Source organism: Saccostrea echinata, unplaced genomic scaffold (assembly GCF_033153115.1).
Source record: "Saccostrea echinata isolate AGI-Se365-2 ecotype Australia unplaced genomic scaffold, CSIRO_AGI_Sech_v1 ptg000011l, whole genome shotgun sequence".
NCBI classification, from domain to species: domain Eukaryota; kingdom Metazoa; phylum Mollusca; class Bivalvia; order Ostreida; family Ostreidae; genus Saccostrea; species Saccostrea echinata.
This window is the reverse complement of record NW_026889760.1, coordinates 421,762-441,184: the sequence shown is the minus strand read 5'-3', so window position 1 is coordinate 441,184 and position 19,423 is coordinate 421,762. Positions and strand designations below refer to the sequence as shown.

General features: G+C 30.6%; 1 protein-coding gene across 1 annotated transcript; it reads right to left on the bottom strand.

The window, feature by feature from the left end:
• Positions 1-7,447: 7,447 nt before the first annotated feature.
• LOC133184841 (toll-like receptor 4) lies at positions 7,448-19,159 on the bottom strand. The gene is made up of 4 exons (XM_061319920.1): positions 18,487-19,159; positions 17,171-17,532; positions 7,684-7,928; positions 7,448-7,469 (listed from the first exon to the last, which is right to left on the bottom strand). The coding sequence occupies exons 1-4, from the start codon at positions 19,157-19,159 to the stop codon at positions 7,448-7,450; spliced, it is 1,302 nt and encodes a 433-aa protein (XP_061175904.1).
• Between the last annotated feature and the right edge of the window lie 264 nt (positions 19,160-19,423).

Below are 19,423 nucleotides of genomic sequence, written 5' to 3'. Positions count from 1 at the left end.
ATAGATAAGCATCAAGCATTTGAATACCTCGTTTATTTTATATCTGAAAATAATATTCAGTTCAATTATAAAGAAGTAGGTGTGGTGTTTGGATTTATTATGTCAAAAATGTTCATGATATCAGAAAGTTTTGAAATTGGCGTAATAATTAGTTGAATACACATCTGTGAAAAATCAGGAAAGAAATCGGTATAAAAAAAGGACGGTTCTGGAAATATGACGGCATTAAATTTCTACATATTGACGTTTCATAAAGGAAAAAAGGTTATCAAAATCGCCTTTCATTTTTTAAATACGGTAACATTCCAGTAAATGGATAAGAGTTTGATTTTACCGTACCTTTACTGGATTCCAACACTTCATAAAAATCCTTACAAACGAGATATTGCAGGGTCCAGTACATGTTCAATAAAGCCCCAATCCTTACTCCTCCTCTAAATATCAATTGTTGTGAAGGAAAAAATTTAGACGCATTGTTCTACAACATATTCAAGAAGTGGTGTAAAGCGAATATGGAGTCTAAACACTCCAAAGAACTTTTTGAAAATTAAAAATCACAAAACTTTTCAAACAGCAAAAGCTTCAAAGCATATAGCTTAATACAACCATACCTCAAGATAAATTGAGAATAAGTTGCAGAATGATTTTGAAATATTTGAACGATAAATACTTATTTTTGGATGTCACCGGTCTCACAACAGCACCTGGCCGTGCCGACAAATTGGATACAGCGCGTTAACGCGATATGTCAATTTGTCGACTTGAAAAGGTACTGTTATAATTAAGAACAGAAACAGTGACCCCGTTACATACCTATATTAAAGTCCGTTGCTTAACATCTTCATAATGAATTTAGGATACACTAGCGTAAAACCAGAAAAAAGGGACCAAAGGAAAATGTATCTTCTTTGTCTGTCCTTTTATTTTTTTTCCAGATTTTTTTCTTCATGCTTGCAGAATGTAGTTGGTTTTAGTATGTGAGGATATCTTGATGAGTTACAACATTTCTTTTAATTCTGCTTCAATGATATTGGACAGAATTATGACTTGAAACATAAACTTCATTTCTTTTTTTTTTTTTTTTTTTTTTTTTTTTTCACATTTATTTCCCAGACCTATAACATTAAAGATGATATATAGGGCAGCTACCAGGGATGGGGCCCTGACTAAGCTCCCTCTATAACAATATATAATAATAATCCCTACAGCACCACGCAGGATGCTAAATATCTAAATCTTAATACAATGTCTCACATAATGTATTCATATCATACATTCAATATGTATATTAATTAAATTGTATAACATATAAAAAAAACCCCAAAAAACAGAGAATATTTATCCGGAATCAATTTTGGTTCTAAATTTCTTGTTCGTATTTGCAATCCGGTGCGATTCATGAATGTATTGCAATATATTGAATAAATGGGAAAACATACATGGAGCTTAACTTAAATCTGGATTGTGGAAAACAGGTAACAGTTTCTCGAATTCTGTTAATACAGTTAACGTTAAATTCATATCTCCCTTAAAATTGCGTTTATCATTTTTTAACAATTGAAAAATTAATTTCATTTCTTTTGTGAATGCTTTTTGGAGCAATGAGGTAGTTATTTTTTTATTTTCATACTTGATACTGTTTCTTGTTTTCCATATTGACCACTTATATATATAAATCAAAGTGTTAACACATATTCGAACGTTTTTCGGTTCACTGGCAAATCCCAGTAGAACAGTACATGCATCAAAATTGATTGAATCCTTTACAGGTATTAGTGAAATTATTCTTTGTACCAATTCTAAAACTGGTTTGACGTGTTTACATTCAAAAAATAAATGCTTCTGGCTCTCAGTATTTGCTTTACAAAAAAGGCATTTGCCATTTGATAAACCCATTATACGTAGTTTTTCCTCAGTGTATAAGATGTTATGCAAACATTTCCATTGGAATTCTTGAATTTTTTGTTTTAATTTAGCTTCGTAAATTGACCCCCAAATTTTTTCCCATGTAATGTCAATTTGTAGCAGATTCTCCCATTTTTCTTGAGATTTGGGAGTAACATTTTTGTTTAACACTCTTTGTAGGTCTTTGATTTTTATGTCATCAAAATTTATGAACTTATTTGTTTTCCTAACAATTAAGAAATTATCAAACAACACAAAATAGTTATTTATTTCTTTATCACCGGTATTTGCAGTATTTCTCCCTGCAAGAATATCAATATAATTTTTAGGTATGGCAGCTTTTATCTTGCTATATTCAAAAACCCAACTTCTTTTATCAAGAAGTTTTGTAAATACGTATGCATTGGTCTTGAAAGACTTACTATCTTTATCCCAAATATCATCAATAGTGTGTAAGCCACATTTAATGAAAGACTCTATATATAGACTTTTACCTCGAAATTGTATATATTTATTTCCAAAAATCTGGCACTTTAAAATTTCATCTTTGCTTTCTGGTTGAAAATTCGATCTGAATTCACTGTATGCGAATAATGCATTTTTATAAAATGTAGAAAGTTTATTTAGAGAAATGTTGGAGAGGTCAGAACAGGTGCATAAAAAATATTCCTGTTTTGGATGTAAGTCTTTACTTTGTAACCAGAGTTTACCAATAGCATTCCAGTTTTCAAGTTCAGAGTGCATAATTTTGTATATTGTTTTAATTAGCTTACTTTTAATAAATGTAAATAAGTTAACCATGTCCAATCCTCCCTCAGCTTTACTGAGGCAGCAAACATTCCTATCTACTTTGTTTACTTTCTGATCCCATATATAAGACCAGATAATGTCATTTATCTTTTTACTATAAATATTTGGTATGCCTCTCATTTCAATTTCATATCCAATAATAGGAATTACTAGGTTTTTTATTATTAATGTTTTTCCTTTAAATGTTAAATTTCTAGTTTTCCAAACATGAAGACAATTGGTAATTTTTTCTATTTTTTCCATCCAAATAGCTTTTATGTCAATATCATATCCATGGTTCACACCTAAAGTTTTAACATTTGTTGATGTCCACTGTATTTTATTAAATTTAGGTTTTTTACCCTTTGATCTCCCAATGTATAAACCCTTTGTTTTAGCAAAATTTATTTTTGCTCCTGATGCCTTTTCATATATTTCTAAAACTTTAAAGGATTCTTCTATAGATTCTTCATCCTTATTCAAAAGTTGTGTATCATCCGCAAACATATTGATTTTGCATTCAATATGCTGGATATTGTTCGGAATACGTATACCTTTAATGTTTGAATTTTGGCGTATGGCACAAGCCAACGGCTCTATTTGTAATACATATAACAAGGGAGCTATAGGACAACCTTGTCTTGCTGACCTTGATATTGTAAAATATTTGGATAGGAACCCATTTGTTTTAATGCAAGTTTTGGCATTTCTTAACAACATTTTTATCCAGTTACAGTATTTATTTCCAAAATTAAATTTTTTCAAGGTAGAATCTAGCCATTCCCATTCTAATCTATCAAATGCTTTTTGTTGATCAAGAAATATTATTGCGCCTTCTAAATCTTCATTATCTGCAAAATCAATAATATCTTGAATTAATCTGTTGGCATCACTTATATCCCTTCCCCTTACAAAACCTTTTTGATCAGGGTGTATTAGTTTTGGTAAGACTGTTTTTAATCTCTCAGCAAGTATTTTTGCTATTATTTTGTAGTCTGTATTTAACATTGTCAGAGGTCTCCAATTCGTTATAACTTCGCGTTCTCCCCCTTTATGTATTAGGGATAACATACCCTTTGTTTGTGACTCGCACAATAAACTGTTATTGAAAATATATTTAATTACTTTAATAAATTCGTCTTTAATGACATCCCAATAAATTTGGTAGAAATTTGAAGTAATACCGTCTTCCCCTGGTGATTTATTAATTTTTAATAACATAATAGCTTTATAGATTTCTTCTTCAGTGATATCACGGTCTAAAATCTCTTTTTCTTCTGTGTTAAGTTTACATCGAACCTCTTTCAACAGTTTAGCTCCACACTCTGGGTCGCACCCTTCTGTGTTTAATAGTTTTTTGTAAAATTTTATTTGTTCCTCTATAATAGAATCGATATCTGTCTTGTATATCCCATCCTCACATTTGATTCTAGACCATAGTTTTTTTTCACCATTCTTTTTCTCTAATTGAAAGAAATATGAAGATGGTACTTCACCCTCAGAGAACCACTTACATTTAGATCTCAGAATAGCAGCTTCAGTTTTTTCTTTCAAGATATCTTTTAGCTTTTGTTCAATTGTATTCAGATAAGCTTTATCTGTATTTGGATTATTTTTAATATTCTCAATTTCTTTTTCTAATTTTTTTATATTTTATTTTACTAGTATGAAAGTTTTTGGATATTTCTATACAGACTGATTTAATTTTATTTTTTGTCATATCCCACCATTTATGAATATTGTCACAGTTTTCTAAGCTTAATTTGTGATGATTCCAAAAGTCAGTAACTTCATTTCTTCATGATCACCTCGTTCCGGCGAAAATGCTAAGATAATGTGCGCATGTTTACAGCAAAGTGATTTCCTTTCAGTTGTTTTGCAACATTTTATAAAGGTATTTGATATAAGTAATTATTTTCAGAATGACACAAACTAGTTTTTCTCTGGCAGATTAAAGTTACAAATTAATGTTAATTCCAATATATTATCTGGAAACATGTACAATGTGTTCATCCTGTATATATAATTATAATCTCATCAGAATGTTCTCCACAATTGTGACCAATTGTATTCAAAGGAATTAAAATTAGTAAAATGCCCCGAGAAGATTCTACAGTAAAACTTGTTTAATACGAACACGGATATAGCGAATTCACGGATATAGCGAAGTTTTTCGGGGTCCCCGGCAAAATTCTTAACAATTCTTTGTAAATTTCACGGTTATAACGAATTCTGATGTAACTAATTTACGGATACAGCGAACTGATTTTTAGTACTATACAGGTTAAAAATAATGAAATTTACATCATTTATAACGAATTTCCAAAGATCTTAAAATTTGATATACTGAACTGACTATATTTTCGGTAAGTATTTGTATATAAACTTCAATTCATAATAAAACCTTAGTTATCCAAGGTATGTTTTGTAATTATTGCTTCCCTAACATGTTCGGTAGTAATACTTGAAGGAAAAAGTGTATATTGCGAATTCTATATATAGTTATACGAATTCATTATACGGATATAACGAATTACGGATATAGCGAATTAAATTCACATGTCCCCTGGACTTCGCTATAACCGAGTTTTACCGCACTTGAAACTATTTCGGAAGTTTTCTTTGCAGAATTTAGTCATTCTAAGGGTCTACCAATCTATCCTCCAAAATACTGTGTCACCGTATTCGAATTCGTCGTTTGGAAACTCCAATGAATTCTGCATTAAAACATCCATAATTTCTTGTGGAATTTTGTTGATTAAAGTTGATTTATAATAGAACACCTTTATCATAGTGGAAGCTTATCTCTCCCATTTTAGCAATGTTCATTTTTTTCTTACACCAGCTGGACTTGATAAAATTCGGAGATAGATATATTACTGTTTACCTTCTTTTGTACACAGCGGTAATTATATATGATCCTATCAATGCAAGATCTCGGAACAAAATGTTCACGATGGGTACATAAACGTGTTTCATTATTCCCCTCTAATTTAATCATTTTTCGAACAAAGGACAGGTCCTCATTAGCATATGCATTCGTAACAAATGGATATAGTAATTAAAATCTGATTCAACATTTGGCTATCACTTCTAGGAGACTTATGACCATTATCGCGACTTTTAGTTAAATAAAAAATGGCGAAGTTTCCATCTATAGTTTAAAATTTATAAATGCATATCGAGAGAATATTATGAAAAAGATAATTATAGTACACAATATAAAAATTAGAGTAGAATAGGTATTACAATTCTTATCTAGATACTCAATTTCTTTATCTGTGCTAGTGAAATCAAAAACTTGTCCATCCGATAATTCTTCTTGCAAAAGTGTTTCTCGTTAAATTTGAATATTAATTTCCTCAAAGTTTGTCTTACTCATGTAAAATATTTCATATTTTTTCATCCTCACAAAATTGGATCTCTAAAAAGGTTTATTTTTATAGTTTTTCATTTGTAAATTGATCTAAAGCTTTCATACTGTATGAGAAGAATACTGAATTTGATTCATGAATAAAAGACGTTAATTTAAGGCCCCCAAATATGCAATATCAAAATCAACTCCAGTAAGCTAATTGCTTTTTCAGATTCAAATATTCAAGGTTTTGCTGGCCTTAAACGCAACATCTGGTGAATAGAAAATGTTGTTCACTTATAGATATAAAATACGCAAACTTTCAAAGATTTAGCATCAGCATTAGATAGTCAGCATCAGCATTATAAGCAAGCAAAATCACGATTACCATAGCTACCACTGAGCGGCTAAAAATCGGCATTTATCTACTAGCTTTAGAAAACTGTAGAGATTTTTTTATCAGCAAATAAAAAAAACAAACTCAGAAATCTTTTCGATTAATTACATTCGAATAAATTATTATATAAAGCATTTCAGAGATCCGAAACTGTGATGCTGAAATTAAGTAATTGAATACTGCCTCTAGCAGTGCTTCCCAGAGAATGAATGGCATTCTCATTCACTTATTTTACCAAAGGATTTTTTTTTAAAAATCAGTATCGATGTTCTAACAAAATACATGCATATACGATCCCTGCACTGCAAAAATGCTTTGAAATACTTTTCTACAAACTACAAGTTATAAACATTCTTAACAGTTTCTCGAACTTTCTTCCAAAATATTATGTCACCGTATTTGTCATCTGGGAACTCAATGTACGATTTCTGTTTTATTACATCCATAATTTGTATTGGTATTTTGCCGATAGAAATCGATTGATAATAAATAATCATCAGAACACTTTGGTCATCGCGAGAATATATGTCTTCCATTTTACCGATATGCATTTCATACATACACCAGCTTGACCTGATGAAGTTTGGCGATAAAATTATTATTGTTTTTCTGCTTTTGTTGACAGCAGTTATTATGTTCTCAGCAATGTCATACCCAGGCGCGAAATCTCGATGATGAATACATAGACGTATTTCATTATTCCCTTCTAATTCTGAAATCGTTTTCTGAACAAACGGCAAATCCTCATCAGCATAGGAAACAAAAGCATCGTAACTGAAATCTGATTGATTTTCATCCCTCAAAGATTTGAAGCCATGATAACGACTTTTAGTCATGTAAAAAAAAGTACCGTAGTTTCCATCTATATCTATATAGAAGTCCAATCGTAAAAGCCAAAACGAAAAGTAAAATAAGCGTGGACATAATAATTATTACAGCTGTATAGGTATTACATTTCATCTTCAACCTTTCAATTTCTTTATTGATATTAGTGAAATTCATTATTTGTCCTCCATGAGATTTCTTGCAAAAGTATTGATCATATGACATAAATATTATTTTCCCTGATGTTTGTCCATGAATAGTCCATGTTAGAAATTTCAGACTCTTGCATGTGCACAAAATAGGATTTCCAGAAAGGTTTATTCTTATAGTTTTCCCTATTCCATGTTGATCTACCGCTTTCGTATCTTTATCAGAGAGATACTGAATTTGATTCATGGATAGATCAAGATACTGTGGGGACTTTAAATATCTAATATCAAAATCAATTCCAGTTAGTAAATTGCTACTAAGGTCTAAATACTCAAGGTTTTCAAGATTTTTGAACACATCATTAGGTAAGTAGGAAATTTTATTTGCCTTTAAATCTACAACACGCAAACTTTTTAGATTTCTGAATATTTTTCCATCTGAATCAGGCAATAGACTGAAAACTAACAAGTTGTTACTCAGGTATAATTTCTGTAGGGAAACAGCGTTCTGAAAGAAACTTTCGGATTAACTATTTTTAAATTGATGATTCCACTGATTGGACCTATCCAGGAATATAAAATATTGTTGTCTTGTAAATATAAGTTCTCCACTTTATTCCTCATGAATCTAATGCTTTGTATTTCATAATTTAGTCCGCTTCGATTGAAAAATATTGTTTTTAGATTCTCTGGTATAGGTATTTTTGTTCCATTATTTGACAAAGTTTTCCACTCAAAGGTGTCAACATTTTTCACCTTTATTATTTGCATTATATTTTTACTAAACATTGATTTATTTCCAGAATCAGAAGTGTTGAATAAAAATTCCTTTGACATAGAAAGAGACTTTGCTTCTTTCACCAAAGTATCACTATATGGTCTTTGATAGATAGATTCATAACGGCTGTGGGTCATACCTTGCAAGCTTGCATCCAACCATTCTAATCCTTTCATGGAAAACATGTCAAACACGTAATATCCAAATGAGAGGTTGTTATCAGCGACTGATACTCTTTTCAGACTATCAGGTAATAAAGAAAGTGCAGTATTTTCAAAAAGCTCTATTCTATTGCTTGAAATATGGATCTCTCTTAGGTTGGTGTATTGAAAAAATCTCAAATCATCTTTCTTTAGTTCTACGCCTAATCCAAATGTACAGTGGATTTTATTCAAACGAAGAACTTCAATAGTGGAGTTTTGTAGGCTGGTCAAGAAAGGCATGACCCGAAAAGTTAGTTCTTTGTTGTTGGATAAATCTAGGTTTCTAATGTTGATTAAATCCGCAAAAATGTTTTTGATAGGTTACTTGTAATCCTAAGTTCATTAGAGTGCAATTTAAGATCTGTAAGCTTTTGCAGTCCTTGAAAAGCGTCGTTGTTGAATTCATTTATGACATTATGAGAAAGATCCAAGTAAGTTAAGTTATCTGGAATGTTTGATCTGTTCGGAAGTTTAGTCAAATAATTGTAACATAAATTGATTCCCGTCACATTTGACCAGAATGAAGGTGACCTTATAAGACCCAGATTAGAACAGTCGGCGTAAATATCTCTTTGAGAATAATGACATCGACATGATGATGCAGGGGCACATTTACCACCATCCACACCGCCTCTAAGTAGCATCAGCATGATTATTATATCCATAGCTAGATTCCTGAAATCCACATCTGTTTAAAAATGATAATAAGGATAAAAGATTATGACAATCAAAGATTAGCTGATTGAATTTTTTTTACTTGAAAAAAATGCTTCATAAACCTAGTTTCGTTCTATTCAAAAGGTTTTAACAAACAATGTTTGCCTTGCAAAACTATTTCCTTATCGTATGAATACGAAGTAATACAATCTTTCATCATATTATCTGTTCTAAAGAAACTTAGTAATTTCCTTTTTTTTAATTCATCCCTTTCCCAGCCAACAATTGTTTACAATGTAAATTTTTCGTAAGTGACTCGCATTTTTCTGTCAGTACATATTACATTTATCGGAATGACAGTTTTGCTGAACATCCTTAGACATCATAAAAGCTTAACGTGTGATATTTATTATGCTGTTTCACCAAAAAAAGGTAGACGAAACATTCCGTAGTCAAACTCAATATAAAACAAAAGTCTAACAATTGATATATAACAAGTCAGTCACAATACGACCCAATTACAAGTTATATTTGCTAACAAGGTCATCATAACAGCCATAGAATTTACAAAATGCTGACATTAAACGAGGTTGTTGAAATCCCTGTAACATCAACTTCTCTGTCAGTAGCCTGAATCGGTTTAAAAATTAATTATACTAGGAGCATGCTCGTGAGGATCGATTGAGTTTGGGGATATATGCAAGTGATAGTGGGTTATTACTACATAAATAAGGAAATTTGACAATGGAAAAGCTGAAGTCATCTCGTTTGTCATATAATTTAGTCGTCGTAATTTAGTCAGGAATTAATGCCACATAAAATAAAGTTACAAATCCAGCCAGCAGTATTGTAAATCTTTATAAAGTTCAATGCCTTTTTAAAGCGTTACGAATTTCTAAGTTTTTAAATCATAGAAGCGATCCAAACAATTTTATATAATTGTTAAAACTGGAGTTGTCCTTTGTTCATTAGTCTTTTTTTATATAATAGTAAATTATTTTGATACCAAATGTAATGTTCATTGATTATTATTGTTATGGTTTGATAACTTTTCAAACGTTAGCATAATTATCTTTATAACCTTAGCAATTAAGTATTATGTGATCTGAAAGTTTTTACGTACCAAAAAGAAAACACATTTTCATCCTATTTACTGCTTTATCCACTATGCACTAATTTTCTGTTTTAAACAATGTGCAATGATATTTAACGATCGGGCATTGAAACCAAACACTTTGAAAAGAAAGCATCGATTTAAAACTTCCTTGGTGTGACTTAATGTGCATGCTTGACTTATTAAGAAAATTAGTTTGTGTCATGCAAACAAAAATATGTTGGCTTAATTTTTATCTTTTCAAATTATTATTTCATAATTGTATAAATTCAAAAGTTTTTTTAACTGGTAGTTTGAGTATGTAACTAAATGTATTTAAATCTTTTATTTTTTCCTTTACAAAATCAAGCAAATTAAAGTAACATCGAACATGATATATTTCCTGTTTTGAATGAAAACCAACTTAAGGTCACAAATAAAGAAATCCTTTTTAATACCGCGGGTCGAATGTGTCTATCAAAGATAACCTATTCGAGCAAATAACAGCGCGATATTAAAATACAAGAAAATGACATCTGATGTCATCTACAGGTACATTTTTTTTTTCTCCAGGAAATGCAATATGTTAAACTAATTACGTTAGTCTTTAAATTGATAACACCAAAATTGAAATATTTCTTTTGAAAAATATATTGAAATTAAGAGAAATTTGATGCTGAAAAAATTACACACGCTCCAATACAAAATCCCGATTAAGTAAATAAAAGTAACCCTTGCTAGAAAGGTTTTTTTTTCTTCCACTTAAAAAGATGATCCGGATAAGAAAGAAATTTACTTTGAGAGAATACGTGGTAAAATTATTTCAATACATATTTTTGAATATAACATAGGAAGTAGTAAAAGAATATTTTAAGAACATATGATTTATAATATTTTGAAATGGCAACTTAAATATACAGAGAAATAAATCGAGAATGAAACAGGGTACATTTTTGTGCGCAAAAGATATACACTTTTTTCAATGGGTGGCATTGTAGCTCTCTGGTTATCCATCCTGATTTGAAGAAATTATTTTAACGAGTAACACTTGACTCGACTAGGTGAACCGAATGAAATTGATATCCCTACTTGAATTGGTACAGGGTGTTTCATAACATATGTTACATTTTAAATTGAATTATTTTTCTTACCTATTATGTTTTACTACAAACCATAATATATCATATTAAGAATCAAATCCGGAATTTTGTTCCATTTAAGACAATCAAGGAAATCGTGATATTACGATGTTGAATTGTGATATAAACGCCTTTGTCATTATTTCATTATTTTATGGAATTACGTAGATATTACTCAAGAACATCTTGTTGCATGGTAACGCTCTTTCATCAACACAAATTGAAAAATTCATTCAGATGTTGATGAAAGAAAATATTTCGAGAGAAAAAGCTTTGTAGGGATGTTTATCAAGAAGGTTAGTATAAAGTTTTAAAGGACAGGGACGTGTAATATGCAAAAAAATGCAATAAATGACAGGATATTCCAAGAAGACTAAGGATTTCAAGAACATAAGATTTTTAAGTTGAAGTTGACACTCTTAATAGTTTAGCAATTTCCTCAGAAAAAATACCAGATATTTTCAGACATTTATGATTGTAATATCGCATTTCCAGTGCACAGTGTATATTGAACTTTCAAATATGAAATGATGTTATCAACATATAAATTATTAATAATGCAATACCTTAAAGAGTTTGACCCCTGCGTCCCTCAGATCTCTTTTCTTTGGCTTTTTTATGGGGAGTTTCTAAAGAATAGAGTCTACTATCCTAAATTACATATACGGAATAAGCTAAAAAGAAACAAATTAAATAAGGAGTGAATCAGCAAAGATATGAAAATTTCAAGAAACAAATTTCTCTTGTAGTTCAAGTAGGCGGGGTTTCTTTAGAAAATGTGAGCTTTTGACCTTGGGGAATTCATCGTAACAAAATGACGCAGTTTTGGATATCACTAATTTTTGTTAATGTTTGAGATTTTGTCCAGTGTTTAATAATATGGCTGATTTATGTCCATAATGAATCTAATGGATACTTGCATTGAATTGGTGAAAACACTTGTCTGTATCTAAATTTTCTTGCGTTTGTCAATTTGTAGATTCAAAACGTAACACATATTATGAAACATCCTGTATGTAAAAGGTTATGATATTAAACAGTGATCAGTTCATAAATCCAGGAAAGAATGCAAAGCGTGAACAGGTAAAAAAAAATCACGGATCCTTGATAACACCAGGGGTAGGATAATGAGCCTTGGAAGATTAAGCATCCCCAGCGGGATGAGACCATTGTACTGACGCACAGCCTGTACCATGAGGAAATCAACAGAATATAGACGTGCACAAATACATGTAGATAACATTTTCAGCTAAATTCATTCTTGTAAAGCTATCATATTATCATAAATCAATATGGTTCACGGGCATACAATCAATTAATTTTATTGTGATAAGCTCTTAAACATAAACCGAAAAACCTAAAAGCCATATTGATAAAAGCGCTGCCAATAGAATAGTATAAAATCTTGTAAATGATTATATTTTTATTTCTGAAATAATTTCAGTCGATCAGAAAAAAAATTATCAGCAAGCGGTTTTATAAAGATGTTTTTAGGAATTAAATAGTGAAATCTGTCTAGGTTTGAAGCCTTATAACATACAATACAAAAGGTGTTGAAGATATATTCATCAATTAAACTTCCGAATTTACTTTAATTACGCCCTTGTAATATAGATAGTGGAATCTCTCAAGGTTTGAAACCTTATAACATACAGTAAAAAAAGGTGCTGAAGATATGTTTATCAATTAAACTTCCGAATTTAACTTAATTATGCCCTTTCAATATCAATGATTATAGTTTAATATGCATTGTAGAATCCAAGTTTATTGTAAGACTTTAAACATTACGCAGATTTTTTTTTAAATAGACATCAGTACAAAAATCTGCTCAAAAGCTCAGGAACGAACCTCTTTATGATAGAATGTTACTTATATTCAACATGTATTTTGATTATAAAGTGTGAGGAAAGCTATGGCATTCAAAACACCATAACACGGACAGGGAGTCAAAAAATTAAAGTGTGTTTTTATTTTAATTTCACAAACGTTGAACGAAGTGGAAGTGCAACGTCATAAGCGAAGATCAAAATTCACGCTCGCATTGAACAGAAGCTGTTGCAACGGCTCTTCCATAAATTGTAACTTACTCAAAGGATAATACAGGAATTGTGAATTATTAATCACATTCGCAGTCAAGGCAAGGAGTTAAAAACGTAAATGTAAGCATTGAATCATTATTTTTAAAACTTAAAATCTCATAACTTCAACGGTGTGAGCAAACAAATTTTCATAACGCGCGTAAGGTCGTACCTCAATTTGTTTGCACACACCATTACAGTTAAAAGACTATATCTTTTTAAAAAAATAATTAATCAATGCTTAAGTGCAAGTCTCTGTAAGAATCAGGCAACGTAGGTTTGAAAGTGAATCATGAGGGTTCTCAGAATTTGATGATTTTCAACACATAGATTTCTCTTGTGCTATAATCCATGTATGCAAAGTGAAAAAAGTTTTGGGTCATGGTTACTACGGAAACATGACAAAAGACATTTCCATAGCAACAAGTCAATTTTCCATGTGTATGGACAAAAAAATCACTAATCTTTAGGGCTTGAAATTTATTGTGAATATCTAAGAATTTCTTCTTATTTATTCTTATCGTAAAGATAAACATTTAAAGTGTTTTCACAATGCATTACATAGAAATAAGATTTTGAGATATATCTGTACTAGACATGGGTAGATATGCATGTTTTGTGTTTTTTGCTGATTCAGCATTTTTGTTGATTTTGGTACTTTTCAAAGTCTTAATACTCAAACTTCTGGTTTAATACAGGAGTTGCAAATATTTCGCATAAAAGCTGAGGAATGTCTCTTTTGGACTTTAAATTCAAAAAGGTGTGTTTTTTGAAAATTCCAATCTGTTGCTTAGCAACAAAAATGGATGTTTTGATAAATAAAAATGGAAAATTGTACAATGTGAACATTATAATCTAATAAATTGTTATCTGAGAGTATAAAAACACAGTTTAAAGTAAGAAAATATATATCTGAGACACCTTTGCAAACCAAACAAATATTGTAAAGATACTTATCTCCATGGCAACAGCAAATTCTCCATAGCAGCAAAGCAAATAAAGTTACTTTCGGCACATATTTATGAACAATTATAAAATATTAATCCACAGTTTGGTAGCATATTGCGATTAATCAAATTTGATTCTGTAATAGATGTCTTAGCAAAGTACATTTTTATAATTTTAACCCATTTTTATACTTTTAACTTTTAATCAAAATTATAAATTTTGCTAACTGTTAACAGTGTCGATTCTTATTGACACATCAGAAATAAATGAAACATCAACATATGATTGCAATTGATTGTTTTTAGAAAATGATACAAAATATCGCATATAAAAAATACTAATATTTATTGGCTTGAATATAAATCCAAGCAATAATGATTAAATATGACTAGATTCAATGAGATACACAGTGGCTAGTCATATATTAGATATCCCGGTCAATATAACTTCAGTTGTATTTCAGTGGTCAATAATTTACTAGCATTTACCGAAATGTAAAGACTTTTGCATTTATTTCTTCATTTTGGTAAAATATTCAGACAGAAAAAAATACATTATAGTAAGATGCTCATTTTGTCTCATAAAAATTTTAATTGTGATTTTAGACAATAAACTATATGCTTTATGCCTGTATTTGGGATGTCAGTTTCACTCGGATAGACTAGTCAAATAAAGAGAGGCTTCAGTTGAACGATAGTCAAGTTCACATTGAAAGTATTTTCTCATTTCAGTTTATGCTTGTGAATTTTCAGACTGCTTGTTAACTACATATTCGAATAAAGTAACATCCAACGTATTTCTAAATACATGTACAAGTATCTGACAAGTACAAATTATCTGTCTTAATTGAACTTATTTTTTATTGCATTTTTGAATCGAAATATACTTCATCAAATACTATCAAAAGTAGTTGCTTGTCTATCCTCTGACGGTCATACATGTAATTGATCTAACACTGGACGCCATTAAATTTGTGCCTCACTGTAGATGAAATATATGGAGATAACGAACAGTATTCAAGCTCAAAAGTCCATTAAACATTACAAAATAGGTGCAGAGGAAACACGGACCTCCAAAACATCAGAGGTGGGATCAGGTGTCATGGAGGAGTGAGCATCCCCTGCCGACCGGTCACACCCGCCGTGTGCTCCTTGTCATGATCGGGAAATAACGGAAAAATCCGTCGACAATTCATTGTGTAAATAATGGCCTAACAATTAGTATGAAAAACGTCAGTCAGCATTTGACTAAATGATAAATTGTATTTCCTGACAAGGTCATTGTATCGACCATTAAACTTAAGAAATGATGACTTTAAACGAGACTGCTGATATTCTTGTTTCATCAACTTGTTTGTCAATAATTTACCTCGTTTTAGAAATTGTCCATACGAAGAGCATGTTCATTAAAGACACATTAAAACTTACAATAATCAAAACTTTGAAAAGGGGAGAGGGGGGTAATAAGGTTTATAAACATACTTGAAATTGATTCGTTGCACTAAAAAAAAAGAATTAGAAAAGAAAGAAGATGGGTATATTTGGCTGATCGACCACAGCAGAAAATTCTTTACGAAAGTTATGCACATAGGAAAATGTTAGATTACATTGAAAATGAAAAAGTTTACATTACCTTGTCTTGTCAAAAAATGTTATCTTATATCTATTTATATGCTAATCATTACACTTATGATATCATAGTATTATATTACATAATTAAATTAACAGCTATAGGATAACATGGTATAGTTACTTAATTAAGGCAAACACTTTTGAAAAATCAGCGAGTGCAAAGAATTTCTTTCTTTTTTATTGGCTCTTACATTTTACAAATTATGATAAAATCATACATGAAACATTGTAAAAGGACATGATTTACAAAAGTACTAATCATGGTTGAAATGCATACATTTTTCTAATGAAAAAACATGTTTTAGGGCTAATATATACAGTTTTGCTTAAAATCAGTTTTCCAAATTTTCTAATAATACCTGCCAGTCATTATCCTCTTGTTATCTTTTACTGCAATTTATAATTATATATATATATATATATATATATATATTTTCCGTAACATCTTTCTGAATCTTCTGTAACATCGCTCTACGTGCAAAAAACAATCAACTTCAGGTATACTCTATACTGGAGGAGATAACTCATGCAATTTTAAACGTTAAATGTGTCTGCATCTGATGTTATTTTACTTTTGTGGACTGAAATACATATTCATTTTTAATATACCGGGATACATTCCCTCCTCTGCATTCCAAAATATTTGCTATCCAAGTCCCATAGTGTATTTACATGTTAGAAAAACACTCACATGTATTCAAATTCAAAGGAAGTCGAATTCATATTCTTATATTTCTTTCGGTGTAAGTATTAGAATAGAGTTTTACTTAACACATAATATATTCATTAATACATTTCAGTCTGCGTACGTATATGAACTAGTACTTTAGAGCCTTCACAGAACAGGCTAATTACAAAAGAAAATAACCAGCAATAGCCTTTACAGTAAATACGAAACTTCAAGTTAAACAAAAAGTCTTTCATAAAACTCTTCACTAAATTTAAGTTCGATTTGTTTACATAATACTTGTAGCAATATCGCACTTCAAGGAATATCTCAATGAAACCTTGATTGCCATGTTTGCGTTGGGGAAAATATATTTTTATTCGTAAAGAATAAGAATTTATACAATCTGACAAATTTTACGAAGAATATTTACATTCAAAAATAAACAACACACCTGCTGAAGACCAATACCCTCTTAACTTAAATTCATTACAATATTTACAATATGTTAAAATATTTCATCATTAAGGCTTTCAGAAACTTTCCTCCAGAATACCGGATCCCCATAATCATCGTTAGGAAATTCAATGTACGACTTTTGCTTGATAAGATCCATAATACTTAAAGGTATTTTATCCACGGGAACTGCGTCATAAAATATCAAAAGGAGAACGCATTCATTTTCCCTCGAATATATTTCTTCCATCTTTGCGATATGAAGTTCATACATACACCAGCTGGACTTGATGAAGTTTGGAGACAATATAACGACTGTTTTCCTACTTTTGTTGATGGCAGTGATTATATTTTCGGAAATATCATATCCTGGAACAAAATCTCGACTATGAATACACAAGCGTATCCCATTATTTGTTTCTAATTCCGAAACCATTTTCTGTACAAACGGCATATCTTCTTCTGCATAGGAAACAAAAGCGTCATATTTGAAATCTGATTGGCTTTCACTTTTAACAGATTTATATCCATGATATCGGCTTTTAGTCATATAGTAAAAATAACGAAGTTTCCATCTATATCGATACAACAACCCACTAAAGAGAATACATAAGAAAATGAAAATAAAAATCGTCACAGTGATAATCAAATGAGTATAATGACTGCATTCTATTTCAAGTTTTTTTATGTGTTCTTTAATTTTTGAAAATTTTAAGGGGCTACTGTGGGAAGACGTTGTGCAGGAATAGTTTTTAAATGACTTAAAATTGATCTTTTCAGTTTCATGATTTTTTACCATCCACCTTAGAAATGTCAATGTTTTACAATTACATATAATCGGGTTATTTAAAAGATTTAACGATAATTTTACTTTATCTGAATGTCGGTCAAATTCGTTTATATTTGTGTCTGAAAGAAACTGGATTTGATTTCCTGATAAATCAAGAAACTGCATTTGCTTTAAATTAGCAATGGTAAAGCGTACTTCGCCAAGTGCATTGTCCGCCAGGTCCAAATCTTTTAGGTTCTCAAGATTTTTAAAAACTTGAATTGGTAAATTTGAAATTCTATTTGTTTTAAGATCCAATCGAATCAAGCGTTTCAAATTTGCAAAGATTTGTCCTTCTGCGTCCGGTGACAAACTAAAACCCAATAAGTTGTTCCTGAGATATAATTCTGAAAGATTACCAAGGAACTGAAAAAAGGTTTTTTTGACTGTTGAGCAAAAATTGTTTGACAAATTCAGTATTCGAAGACTTTCTAGTCCTTTTATAGGACCATCCCATGTAGATAGAATGTTGTTTTGTAAATATATCTCCTCCAAACTGTTTTCGGAAAAAGATATTTCTGGTATTTTATACCGAATTCCACTTTCATTGAAAAACACCGTTTTTATATTTTGTGGCATTGGAATACCTGTAATCACATTATTTGGAAAAGATTTCTGTAGTTCTTTTAAATTTCTATTCTTATGCTTATCAATGTGCGTGCTTGGTAGATATTCTTTTTCATCTTCACATGGAGATATTAAGTGTTGAATAAATTCAGCTGGATCATGGGTTAAATACTGTGCACTTCCGTTTAGCCATTCCAGGCCTTTTAATGATCTAAGTTCTAAGGCAAATACCCCAAATGTCAGCCTGTTGTCAGCAAATGATATTCTCTTAAGTGTTTCTGGAAAAAAATCGAAGACTCCATTCTCCACCAATTCAATTCTGTTGCTTGACAAATGCAGTTCTCTAAGATTGGTATGTTTAAGATATCGAACATCCTTTATTCTGATTTTTGTACCTAATCCAAATGTGCAATGAATTTTATTCACCCGAAGGGATGCAATAGTGGAATTTTGAAGTCCATATGCCAATATTGGCATGATTTGAAAAGTGAGTTCATTGTTGTCGGATAAATCTATGTTTTTAATGTTAATCAAATCTGCGAAGAGACTTATATCTAGATTTTCAGTCATTCGAAACGAATTCGAATTCAATTTCAAAACTGAAAGCTTCGACAATCTTTTGAATGAGTTGTTTTTAAATGTCGAGATAGAGTTATAGGAAAGATCCAAATAAGTTACATCATCTGGAAGCATCGTCCTGTTTGGGAGCTCGGTTAATGCATTTTTGCTGAGATCAATTTCTGTTACATTTGACCAGAAATATGGAGACAATATTAGGCCTAGATTGGAACAGTCAGCGAAAATATTGTTCAAGGAATAGTTGCTGAAACATCTACACTTTGGCTGAGATGTACAACAGTCCATATATCCTTCAATTATCATCAAAATACTCAAAACTGCAGCTGTGCGATTTCCCAGACTCATTGCAATAAAAGCTGAAATTGAATGTAAAATTAC

What these genes read in the sequence shown, in the direction of transcription:
- LOC133184841 (XM_061319920.1), bottom strand. Translation starts at nt 19,159, where the DNA reads ATGCTTCCAGATGATGTAACTTATTTGGATCTTTCCTATAACTCTATC. An exon ending in TCCAAATAATGTGATTACAG is followed by an intron (nt 17,533 to 18,486) that starts GTATTCCAATGC and finishes TTTCCTATGCAG; the next exon opens with AAGAAGATATGCCGTTTGTA. An exon ending in ACGATGATTATGGGGATCCG is followed by an intron (nt 7,929 to 17,170) that starts GTATTCTGGAGG and finishes AGTTTCTTTCAG; the next exon opens with AACGCTGTTTCCCTACAGAA.